The sequence below is a fragment of the Lithobates pipiens genome, unplaced genomic scaffold, assembly GCF_037356315.1.
Source record: "Lithobates pipiens isolate NorthernLeopardFrog02 unplaced genomic scaffold, aLitPip1_a1.2 Scaffold_22, whole genome shotgun sequence".
Classification (NCBI taxonomy): Eukaryota; Metazoa; Chordata; class Amphibia; order Anura; family Ranidae; genus Lithobates; species Lithobates pipiens.
In genome coordinates this window covers 59,860,132-59,872,977 of record NW_027507784.1, presented here as the reverse complement: position 1 = coordinate 59,872,977, position 12,846 = coordinate 59,860,132, and the positions used below count along the sequence as shown (strand labels likewise).

The window sequence follows — 12,846 nt, the reverse complement described above, 5'->3', positions numbered from 1 at the left end:
TCAGTTTGTATGGCTGAATTTGAATCGCACAAACACTGCATGTGATCTGCACAGCAATGCGTCGCAAATCACATGCAATGTCTGTGTGTGTGTTCACACCAGTATGAACCCAGCCTGAATGTCTGATTTGAATGGCTTGTTCGGCTTTGGTCTGGGCAAAAATGGGAATTTCCTTCACCTTATTTTGAGTTTATGGGTAGTCACACCATACCTTTCTATTATAGACTTTACAATATGTCTATGAACAGCCGGCCCTGTCTGAATTTGGAAATGCCAAAGGAGGAGGTGAGGGGTACCCGGTGGTCTCCCACTAGATGCAAGTTGGAGGGGGTGATATGGTTGTCCCCCACTAGTGGAAGGTTAAAGGGAAGGTGATGGAGACTGGTGGTTTACCACTTGAGCTGCTACGTTCCATAATCCTTATAAATGTTAATGGATGTAATGCTTGTATATCATTTATAGCACTCAAACAGTTGAACCATATCTGCTTGGTAGCAAAGTCCTCCATGAGTGGGCAGATCACACCCTTTAGATTAGAGGTCGACCGATATATTGGTCGGCCGATATTTGCCGTTTTTTAATTAATCGGCATCGGCCGATTGAGCTGATAAAAAGGCGATTTAGAACAGCGGGACTTGGAAAAGACTTCTGTAATAGAAGTCAGTGTAAGTTGCCTGAGTCGTCATAGAAACGTCTTCCTCCTCTCTGGGCAGCCTGCCAAGAAAAGAACAAAAAGATGCAATGTTTATACTTGAATGAATGAAATAATCTCAGTGTGTAGAAGTTCTCAGTTTAACCATTTAAAGACTAAATCTTTTCTGACACTTGCTGCTTACAAGTAAAAGTCCTGTATTTTCTGCCAGAAAATCACTTAGACCCCCCCCAAAAAGTATATATATTTTTTTAGCAGAGATCCTAGGGAATAAAATAGCGGTTGTTGCAATATTTTATGTCACACGGCATTTGCGCAGAGGTCTTTCAAATGCATTTTTTGGGGGGGAAAAATATACACTAAATAATAAAAAAAAAAAAAAAAAAAAAAACGAAAACAGTAAAGTTAGTCCATTTTTTTTTGTCTTTCGTCCAAAAGTTTTCAGTACTTGTTTTTATTTTATAGGCTGCTTGCACACTGGAGCGAGCAGACGTTGATGGTAAAATGTTGCTAGTTTTAGCAGTGCTTTACCATAATTTTAGCGGTGCTATTCGGCTGCTAGTGGGGCGCATATAATCCTAGCTAGCGGCCGAAGAAGAGGTTAAATGCGCCCGTGAAGCACCGCTGCCAAATCGCATTGCATGCGCTTGGGCAGTGGTGCCCATTAATATCAATGGGCAGGAGTGGTGGAGAAGCGGTATACACCACTCCAAAACGTGCTGCTTGCATCGCCTCCGTGTGAAAGCACTTTGTCTTTCACACAGACTGCAGGGGAGCCGTTTTGCAGGCACTTTACAGGCGCTATTTTTAGCCCAAAAGTGCCTAAAAAAACACCCCAGTGGGAAAGGTGTCTGTTAGGTTTTATGAGATGAAGGGGGATAAAAAGAAAAAAAAAATCGGCCTAACATATCGGCCCAAAAAAATCGGCATCATATATCGTCCATCGGCCGCCATGATTTCAAAATATCGGCATCGGCCAGAGAAAAACCCATATCGGTCGACCTCTACTTTAGATCACACAATGTTTCCTGGAAATAGCCCTTTATGAACATTCAATCAACATGATAAACTACAAGCTATCGAGCTATTTTGTTCTGCCCACTTCATTCATTTACGTACTCTGACTAGTAGATGTAATTGGGTGATAACAGAATATTCTGTGAATGTGACTTGCTACTGTTGTAATGTTGTTTTCCATCCCGCTGTCTTCATAAATATTATCGGTTATTAATAAGATTCACACTGACCTAGGCCAATCACCACCTTGTATTTTCTGTTTTCTGGGTATAAATAAAAAGCACAAATGGGAAAATAGGAGCGCTTGTCAGCAGGTTCCATGTTCTCTAAGTGTTTGCTTTTTTCGGTCCTGTGACGTTGATTATTTTGAAAAAACCCATCTGTCCGTTGCTCCATTCGCACTCACGTACAGTAGCAAGTGGAATATGAGGTTGAGGCATGAAGCTGCTCCTTGTTCTAGCGGTGAGCAAGACCACATGCATTAATAGCACAGTATTTACTTAGCGCTTGTCCTCGGACCCAGCATGTCATATGGTTTCAGAAGGTGTCTAATAACATCGCTTGCTAAATACAGCATTTAGGCCTGGGACTAGACCTAAAAATGCATGATTGAACCTGTTCAAATTGGCAGTCTAAAGCTGAGTTCCTTAAAGCATCAGTTTATATTTATACAATTTTCTACCTAAAACATACTTTATGCGCATTTTTCTTATTAAATTTCCGTTATTTTATTCTTTGTTATTTTATTTACCTTTTCATCTCGTCCCCTTTTTTAAAAGTTGGCTGCCATATTTGATCTGTTGATGTTCGGTGGCCCTTTTTTATCGGCCTAAACTGCTGTGGGAGTCACTCTAACTTTTCCATTGAAAACAATTGAGCTGTTAGGCCTGATTCACACAGGCTTCAGCTTGTATAAGAGCAGTGTGAACAGAAAGCTTTGAAAAAGAATTTGCAGAGGTTTCAGCAAGCTTTGTTGAAGTTTTTAAAGTACCATTCATCTCCAGTTTGTAAATGTTGAAAACAGATCTTAATGGGTGTGCTGATTGCACTGATGAGAAGGCACGAGGTGGCACTAATAATAGGCGTAACTAATAATAGGCGGCACTGATATGCAGCACTGATATGCGGTACTGATGAGGCTGCACTGATGGGCACTGATATGCAGCACTGATATGCGGTACTGATGAGGCTGCACTGATGGGCACTGATATGCAGCACTGATATGCGGTACTGATGAGGCTGCACTGATGGGCACTGATATGCGGTACTGATGAGGCTGCACTGATTATCAGTGTAAATGTGCCCTCTCACAGGAAAGTCAGTTATCTGCTTTCCTTTCCTCGGACAGTAAAAGCACTGAGGAAAGGTAATGCTGATAACTGGTATTTGTTTACTTATATACACTTACCGTATATACTCGAGTATAAGCCGAGATTTTCAGCCTCTTTTTTGAGGCTGAAAGTGCCCCCCTCGGCTTATACTCGAGTCATCGCTGTCTGCCCGCTCGATCAGCGTGTCGAGCAGACAGACAGCGGCCATTCTACAATTCAAAAGCCGCGCCTCCGGCTCCGCCTTCGCCTGTGATAGGCGGAACACTGAATTTCCCAGCAGCCTGTGTTCCGCCTATCACGGACATCGTATCATCCTCGTACTACGGACGAGGATGATACAATGTCAGTGATAGGCGGAACACAGGCTGCTGGGAAATTCAGTGTTCCGCCTATCACAGGCGAAGGAGGAGGCGCGGCTTTTGAATTTTACAATGGCCGCCGAAGAGGGCACGGGACGGAGGCAAGGCAAGGCAAGGCACGGCACGGCACGGGACGGGACGGGACGGAGGCAAGGCAAGGCACGACACGACGGCAAGGCACGGCACGGGACGGAACGGAGGCAAGGAGGCAAGGCACGGGACGGAGGCTCGGGACAAAGGTAGGCTGGACACACACACACACACACACACACACACACACACACACACACACACACACACACACACACACACGGAGACACACACAGGGATGGGTGGATGGATGGAGACACACACAGGGATGGATGGATGGAGACACACAGGGATGGATGGATGGATGGAGACACACACACACAGGGATGGATGGATGGATGGACACACACACACACAGGGATGGATGGACGGACACACAGGGATGGACGGACACACAGGGATGGACGGACACACAGGGATGGACGGACACACACACAGGGATGGACAGGCATGTCTCACCCTCGGCTTATACACGAGTCAATAAGTTTGCCAGTTTTTTTGGGGGTAAATTGGGGGCCTCGGCTTATATTCGGGTCGGCCTATACTCGAGTATATACGGTATACACTTTACTTATATAGAACTTATGGACTTTGAAACACGGTATTTATGATTTGTGCATTGTTATATATATTATTTGGCATAGAGCACTTTATTAAAAGGGAGTTCCAGGCTTTTTATGTTTATTAAAAGTCAGCAGCTACAAAAAGTGTAGTTACTGACTTTTAATAAACAGACACTTACCTGTTCCACGATCCAGCGATGTGGCTGAACGGGGTGTCGCTCCTCTCCCCCTCCTCTCCGCCAGCGCCTCCATTGCCACTCTGGGCACCCGGCCATGACAGCTTTCGGCTTCATGGTTGGGCACGCACGGCGCATGCGCGAGTCACGCTGCGCTCCCAAAGTGAATAGGTGATCTCCTGGGACCTGTCACGTGTCCCAGGAGATTGCTTAGAGGGAGGGGCCGCCTAAGGCGAAAGGAGGAGTCACCTAGGCGGTCCCTGGGTGGAAGGAGGAAGTGGGACAGGAAGTCCCCCTCCTAATGAAGCCCCCACTTCCCCCCCCCACAAAAAAAATTATGTGGCGTGTAAGGGGGCGAGGAGTGCTTAAAGCGGAAGTTCCATTTTTGGGTGGAACTCCGCTTTAAGTATATTAGGTGTATATGGCTGAAAAGTACCACTTATGGTTTGACAGCTGTTTAATCTAATTAAATTAACTAGCGCCCCCTACCACTATCACATTTGTTTACATGTGATGAGCTGTGATTGGACACAGCTGATCGCATGGTGAACAGGCGCTGTGATTGACCCTTTGGCTACTTTCACAATGAGGCGCTTTACAGGCTCTACAGCGCTAAAAATAGCGCTTGCATATCGCCTGTAAAGAGCCTCTGCTGACTCTCCAGTGTGAAAGCCCAAGTGCTTTCACCCTTTTTCGCCGCTAGTGGGGGTTAAGTGCCCCACTAAAATGAATCCCACCCACCCCAGTGTGAAAGTCGCCCTTGCCTTGATCTGTGATCAGCTGTGTCCAAAGGACACCGCAATCACAGAGCATGCCCAATGCGCACTCAGGGGCATGCAGCAGGGCAGGGTTCTGGGAGGACATAAATAGACGCCCTCCCGGAAATGTGTGACCACACTGTAGCCGTTATTCAGCTATATCGTGGTTGGGAAAAGTTTAAAGTGGCAGACAGCACTTCCATTAGGATCTGGAGTCCACATTTACAAACTGGAGCTGAACAGTACTTTAAAAGCTTCAACAAAGCTTGCTGAAAGCTCTGCAAATGCTTTGTCAAAGCTTGCTGTTCACACTGCAAATGCCCGTGGGAAATGGGCCTTTTTTTTCCTGTGATAAAGCCATTTTTTGATGCATACTGTATCTATTGATTTCTATAGAAAACTCATTTGGTAAAAAAAAAAAAAAAGGGGGGCTCTAAACAGTGTATTGCTGTAGCTCTCGGTAAAACGCATGTGTTACCTCAATGCGTGACATGCTAGTCAGATGGTTGGCTCCTGTCTATCACTGTGATGGCACTGACCAATCAGAATCGTTCTGGTCCACACTGGTAGTGCTGCACAGAGAAGAGGAAGAAGAGTGGAGATTTCAAATCCCTAGATGGGGGGTGCGGAGTATACAGTGTTAGCTCAGCTTTTACATTTTTTTTCACTAAATGTGAACCAACACTTGAAAACTCCTTGTTGTTGTTGTTACTGTCTGTGTGACAGATGGAGCTGCAGGAAGAGGATCGGCTGCCCCGAGAACGGATTGTCTATAGGGACACTCTGGTCTGTGTGCCTCCAGATTCATGTAACTTTGTGAATTTGTCACCCCTATCGACATTTGTTGTGCAGAAGCATGTTGGAATTCAAAAGAGTATCTTGGACCTGCTTTATGAATTCCCCTTGATCGACTACAAGCTTTTATGGGGATTCTATTAAGCACTGCAAAATGTTTTGGGAAAATCAGAAATAATAAATTATTTATTTTAACATAAAGAAGCTGTCTGTAGTCTGTGGCTCTTTAATGGGAAGTGTCCTGGCATAGTAAAATGTTTTCCCTTCCCTTTCACCGAAACAGAGTTAGAAGTATAGTTTTCATGAGCACAGAATGGCTGCAAAAGTCCCTAATTTTGTGGAGCAGTCCCTTGGTTATGTTTTCCTGGAAATTGGGTATTTCTAGAAAGATGTTTTTTTTTACAGTTTTTATATGAACTATTAGCAAACTGTCAGAAACCATGAAATCAGACCAAGACAGAAGTACAGTTAAATCACACTTGTTTAATAAGAAAAGTAAAAAGAACAAACGTAGTCAAAACCAAGCCAAGCCAAATTTCAGTAACCGGAACAGATAGTCAGCCAAGCCAGAAATCAGGGATCAATGTAGTGGAACAGCAAGCAGGATCTGGAGCCAGAAGGGATATCAGCAAAGCCAGTCTTTAAACAGGAACGCAGGAGATGGTTTCTTGTGATGTGACCAAGGCAAAGGCAGATCTCCCCTGGACTGGATGGCTTAAGTAGGCAGGACTGACAAGCAGAATCATCAACAGCTGAGTAACTGTGGAGAGAGATGAGAGCTGGCAATTAGCCGTCAGCTGAGCGGCCCGCTCACAAAAGGGACTGAGCCCAGCCCTGACACAAACAAAACAAAAATGGCAATAGCTCGAATCTATAACAAACTTTTTTTGAAGGAAAAAAGAAAGATAGAAAGGAGTGCATGCTGTTGGAATTTAATATTTGGCTGTAGAAGATTTGTTTATCCACACTGTTAAGCACATTGGGCTATTTTAAGTATTTCCTTACTTACATGACAACACCCGTATTGTGCTTTAATAAGCAGTAAAAACTGAAAATCATAACAATCATTAGACCCAGATATCGAAGGATGAAGTTTCAGGTAAATGTCAACTATTTCACCACTCCCATCTCTCAAATTCTTGAGCTCTAATGTGGTTGGTGGACTTGTTCACCAATAGGAAAGGGGCTCAGGAGGTTGGATAGGTGGGGGCAAGCTCATAGACTCAATTTGAAGTGTCAAGGTTTATGAGAAGTTTATTTTAGTTTACCTGTTTGAATTATATTTAAGCCATCTCGGTCAAAAAGAATAAAGTTGTGGGCTGCACCCCTACAATGTGGGGACCAGCAAAACAGGAGGGTGCTAGTTAGGACTACAAGGGATGGTACAGTGCAAAATGTCAGTAGAAAGATAGAGTCCCCACTACTCCAATGAGTGATGCTCTGTCGGTTACTATGTTGTCTAGAGCAGTGGTCATCAACCCTGTCCTCAGGGCCCACTAACAGGCCAAGTTTTATGTATTACCTTGGGGAGATGCAGACTAGAATACTGCAATCACTGAGCAGCAAATGATATCACCTGTGATGTGTTTCAGTTATCTTGCAAACCTGGCCTGTTAGTGGGCCCCGAGGACAGGGTTGATGACCACTGGTCTAGAGGAAGGGACTCGGCAAGGCCCTGAAACATTGGCTGTATTGATCCATGGAACATCGCACCAATAAATATGGGCAAATCTTTATTGGAGTGTTAGTTACCCTTCTTCCTTCCATCTCCGCCAAATTCATCAGAAGGATCTTTCACAGCCTCCGTTCTTGAGACCTAGAGGGGAAATGGTGCTCTTAAAGCCAGACTTTACTGGGGGAAAAAATATTAAAAGCCAGCAGCTATAAATACTACAACTGCTGACTTTTAATAAATGGACACTCACCTGTCTCGGGTTCCAGCGATGCCGGCAGCCGAGGCCGATCGATCGCTCGGTTCTCGGCTGCTGCCGCCACCGTTCGAGGTGAGGGAATCAGGAAGTGAAGGGAATCGGCTTCACTTCCCGGTTCCCTACTGCACATGTGCGAGTCGCGCAGCGCAATAGGAATTGTCCGCGCTGTTTCTGGGACCCGTGTGTGTCCCAGCAGACAGCGCGGCAGGACAGGAAGAGGCGTAGACTCCCACGGGAGTCTATGCCCGGAAGTGGGTGTAAATACCTGTCTTTGACAGGTATCTCTACCCCCCTCCCCCCTGAAAGGTGCCAATTGTGACACCGGAGGGGGGGAGGGTTCCGATCAGTGGAAGTTCCACTTTAGGGTGGAACCCCGCTTTAAATCTGAATCCAGGTACACCACCTTTTTAATGCTCAGCTTGGTTGGCAGCTAGAATTGCCTTCTTATGTAGAGATTTTGGGATACACAAGCTTTGATTGCACTGTTTTGTGTAGATGGTTACATCAAAATGAACTGCGGGAGAAGTTGGCAAATTCATTTAGATTTCAAGAGCCGAACAAGACATGAACAAGCTTCAGAAAAATTCATGCTGCTAAGATTGTTTTCCAACTGGAGTTGGACAAGATACTGCACAGTGCACCACCCTGATGGTGGTCTCTAAAAAGCACTTTACCTAAGGTTAGCAGCTTGAATTCTACTGAAGCCCTGAAGGTGGAGAAGCCTTGATCTCCTGAAAGTGTTGATAGACTTGATAGGCAGCCCCAAGCCCAACTGAAGGGGTATGCATTGCAGGTTAAAGAGGAGTCTCCCCCCAGAAAATGAAAAGACAGCAGCTGCAAATATTGTAGCTGCTGACTTTTTTTTAATAGAAGTATACTTGCCTTTCCAGGGATCCAGCGTGGTTTTCACCCAGGCCGGTTCTTGAATGGGCTTCAGGTCCCTGGTGCTGGCATCCCAACTAAGGGGAACTTTCACAGCTGGCATCCCACTGCGCATGTGCAAGCCACGCTGCACTTTGTGAATGATCCCACGGTCTTCTGGGGAATGTGAAGTGTCCCAGAAGGCTGCAGGCAAAAAGAAAACGTGCCAAAAGTTAAAGTGGTTGTAAACCCTTACAAACCACTTTGACCTACAGGTAAGCCTAGTTAAGACTTACCTGTACGTCCAAGAAATATCTCCTAAACCTAAACGGTTTAGGAGATATTTACCTGAAGACAGCCACCGCTGTCTAAAGCGCATGCGCCGTAGACGCAGGTGCACTGGGCAAGCCACAGATCGCGGTGATATGCCACAAGTGTCGGCTCCCGTGCGCATGCGTGGGAGTGACGTCATCGCTGCTCCGGCGAATCACAGCGCCGGAGCAGCGAGACCCACCAAGAAGATGGACGCTCTGGACTACAGGGGACAGCGGTGAATTCGCTGGATCCTGTGTCAGGTAAGTGACACATAATGGGCTACTATGTGATGCATAGTAGTCCATTATGCTTTACCTTTGCAGGGAATCAAACCCATCAGGGTTTACTTCCTCTGTAAAGGGGGGAGGCAAACAAGCGACACTTTATGTAACCCTGCTGCTAATTGTGAGGGAATAGCTTAGCCTTGGTAGTCTGCATCAGGAAGTGCTGTTACTGGCAGGATCTCCTGGAAGGAAACCTTGCAAAAAAAAAGCAAAACAATTTGCTTACAGAAACTTTATGAAGTGAAGTGATGCTACTAAACATACTGAAAATAGTATTTTGGGTTTACATTTACTGTAAGTGTAAGCCGTAATTTTTGGAGAGTCATTGGCTGCCATGGGATGTGGTTGGACTTTCAGCATAAGGACAGAAAGAAGAGCTGCATGGGACCCTTCTGGTAATCTAATATGTTATGTCTGACACTACAGTGATTCTTGCATGTGGCATTTGCTAATTTTAAAGTTCCTTGCTGCTGACATTCTAGCAATACCCAATCTTGAGCCAAGCAGTGACTCGTATCAGGTGCAGGCTCATTCAAAGACTGGGAAGTACGCTAAGAAGTGTATGTGTATACAAACTTTGATCGTTCTAAATATATGTAACCACATTCTCATTTCAGGAAGCTGTTTAACTGCATCTTGTTGGTTTTCTATATTGTGTGCAAGAAAATGAATTTTCAAATTCTAGAATAACATCATACTTTTCTTTCCTCTGTCTGCAGGTGAAATGGCCTTCCAAAATGTGATTAAAGGCACACTCGTCCTTGGAGGGGGTGCTGTAGCTACTGTATTTGGTCTGTCTCATCTAACTGACAAAAATAAAAAGGTAAAGGATAAACCCTAAGATCTTCTGTTGTATAAAACTATGTTATCAGCATGTAAAATGAGCCAGTATAACCGTATACAAGTTATGATGAGAAGGGACTAAATGATTCAAAAAGCCTGCAACTGCAATCAGTGTGTAGCACAATTAAGCTTTCTTTACTCGTGTGTCTCATTTCACACATACCCCAAAATACTGTAAGTGGATTATTCATTTCAGGATAGTGGGTGGAGCAATGCAAAAAATTACACCCCGGCTAAATGCATGTAAAACTAATAAATCCGTCTCGAGGAATATACTAGTCCTGCCTTTGCTAACTATAGTCTAAAAATGCTGGTGGACTGACTGCTATGTTGACTATACCGTATTTATCGGTGTATAACACATGCCGGCGCATAACACGCAGCCCAAGTTTAGGGGGGAAATTAAAAGAAAAAAACTTTTAGGAGGGAAGTTTAAGGATAAAACATTTAAATGCCCATCAATGCAGCCTTATCGGTGTCATTTGCAGCCTTGCTTTGCAGCCTTGTCAGTCATTTGCAGCCTTGTCAGTCATTTGCAGCCTTGCATTGCAGCCTTGTCAGTGTCTTTGCCATTTTAAAAATGGTGCCACCAAGATACAGAGCGGATGTCAGAGTGCGGCTTTCGGCTATTTTCGGACCTTCTCGCCTATTTTTGGCTGCACTTGACCGTTCTTGGTGGGTTTCGGCTTTCGAAAATAGCCAAAAATGGCCAAGAACGGCTGAAAATACCTGAAAGCCGCCGAGAGCGGCAGAGAAGGTTAGGAACGGCAGGGGATCGGCGTATAACACGCACCCCCGATTCCCCCCCCCCGATTTTAGGGGGAAAAAGTGCGTGTTATATGCCGATAAATACGGTATTTAGTTCTTTCCAATCATTGACCTGTCAAAGGTATGCAGATCAGGAAAGCTGTAAAAAAAAATCTGGAGTTCCTATCTCCATATTTACTGAATATTCCAGGAAAAACTGGAAGGCTGGCAATACAGAACTCTTCTTCTGAAAATGCTGTCATGCTGACCTTTTTGCTTTAAAACCTTGACCTGGAGCAAGTATGCAGAGAGGGACTTCTGACTCCCTTCTTTCCTGACCTGCATTCATATTGCAGATCAGTATTGAAGGCAGTGGGTCAGCATAACAATCGGTTAACTAGCATTTTGTGGAATGATTGAGGTGTGTCTCTTGACAGATATTGTTGGATAGAGTAGGAAAAAGTTAGACCTTCTCAAGTTTTTATTGCTGTATGTGTTCCTATTGGGAAGATTCACAATCCTCCTATTTGTTCTGGTGACTATTGTCATTGAGAAGGAATTGTTCTGAAATAAACATATAAACATATGTGGCCCCTGAATATTTATTACCTTCAGTTTGGAATACTGTTTTTTTTTTGTTTGTTTGAGTTTGACATGCCTGCTTTGATTTGTATTTATATTAAATAAAAAGATGACTTGTCACAGTAGAATCAGAAGATGGGTTTCTGAGAGTCAACACAAATGTGTTGTTGTTGTTAAGTGGCTTACTTTGGTAAAAAAAAATGAACTGGCCATGCACAAATAGATTTTTTTGAACATAAGGAATCAAACATTTTCCTCCATTTACGCTGATAGGGCGGATGGATGAGTCTCCTACTACAGGATATTATATTTTGATAGTCGGCCCTATTTGCTGTTGGACCATCTGAACAGTGGTTGCATGTGATTGTAGGCGCTGTTCGGCTCACAATTTTCCACCTGGCTCCTTTGACAAAATTCAATAAAAAAAAATTCTACTTTTAAAAATCCGGGTGGTGCTGACAGAGCCACCCACAGGCTGAATTTTGATGTATGTATAGCCAAGCAATTCTGTATTTTCCTTCTTATCACCCGTAGTTTTTGTTTTGGATGCTTTAGTTTTACTAGCACTCTGGGCTCAGTCACACTACCTTTGTTTATCAACATACTTTCCAACCCATGGGCGAGGCAAAAAACCTTGTTCTCTATTGTGTCTGAAAAAAATTGGACGGGTAGCATTTAAAATTTTTGTTAGAACAGTACAGAAGAAAGCATTGGTTCAACACAGAAAATAGCAGAGTGCATGGAGGTGCAAACATTGAAGTAGTAGTCCAGTGCACAATGGTACCAGATGGGTGCTGGTGCTAGTTAACACAAGTCATAGGAAAGAAAAGGTGCATTAACTAGAGTGGCTTGGGTTATAGGGGTATCAATGGTTGCAGAGAGGAGTGCCCCATGTTTCCACTCATGGGTATCTCTATAAAAAGAGGAGATTGCCTAGCAGTTCTTCGAAAATGCACGAAGAGAGCAGGAGGAAATGGTGAGTATAAAGAAGGAGAGCTAAAAGAGGCAGGCAGAAATAGACAGGAACGCTTGCCTGGGATGGGCAGGAGCAGGAAAAGGGGAGAATAGAGGGGGTGGTCCCACATGGGCCAAAGGCCTGGATGGTAAAGGCAGCTGAAATAGCATCAGACTGAGAACAAATTCTGATCAATATATAGTTGGGCATTCTAAGATGTCAAACCTTAGTGTGGGAGTCCTGAAGTACGGAGGCGAGGTTCTTGGATTATGGTCCCCCCACTAGCCTCTCGGTCTCAGAGAATTCGAGAAATGGTTGTCTCCAGGCTCTGGCCAATGTTTGCCAGGAACACAGATCCCACCAGCTTCCTTTGGATAGAAGAGAGGGTCAGGTTTGGTTCATGCAGCAGTTCTTCTGACAGGTTACTTTTTTATACTGCATATTGCATTGACAGTTACTATAGCGCTCAATTAAATGTTAATCAAAATTATAGTCCAAATTTTTTTTAAAAAAATGGGGGTGTTGTAAGACTTTTGACCGGTATTGGATACATTTTTCTGCATTTTAAAAGATGAATGTGATTGACT

The 12,846-nt window shown here is 44.2% G+C and overlaps 1 protein-coding gene across 2 annotated transcripts in view; it reads left to right on the top strand.

Annotated features, from left to right (window-relative positions):
• The window catches only part of GPD2 (glycerol-3-phosphate dehydrogenase 2), a 256,583-nt gene that overhangs the window by 34,828 nt on the left and 208,909 nt on the right, over positions 1 to 12,846 (top strand). The window contains exons 1-2 of one of the 2 annotated variants that reach the window (XM_077447660.1): positions 9,632 to 9,692; positions 9,852 to 9,955. In XM_077447660.1, coding sequence (XP_077303786.1) covers positions 9,857 to 9,955 — 99 coding nt within the window. In that variant the 5' untranslated portion in view covers positions 9,632 to 9,692; positions 9,852 to 9,856. Of the gene's footprint in view, positions 1 to 9,631; positions 9,693 to 9,851; positions 9,956 to 12,846 lie in introns of those variants that run through there. The other variant, XM_077447659.1, reaches the window with a different exon arrangement.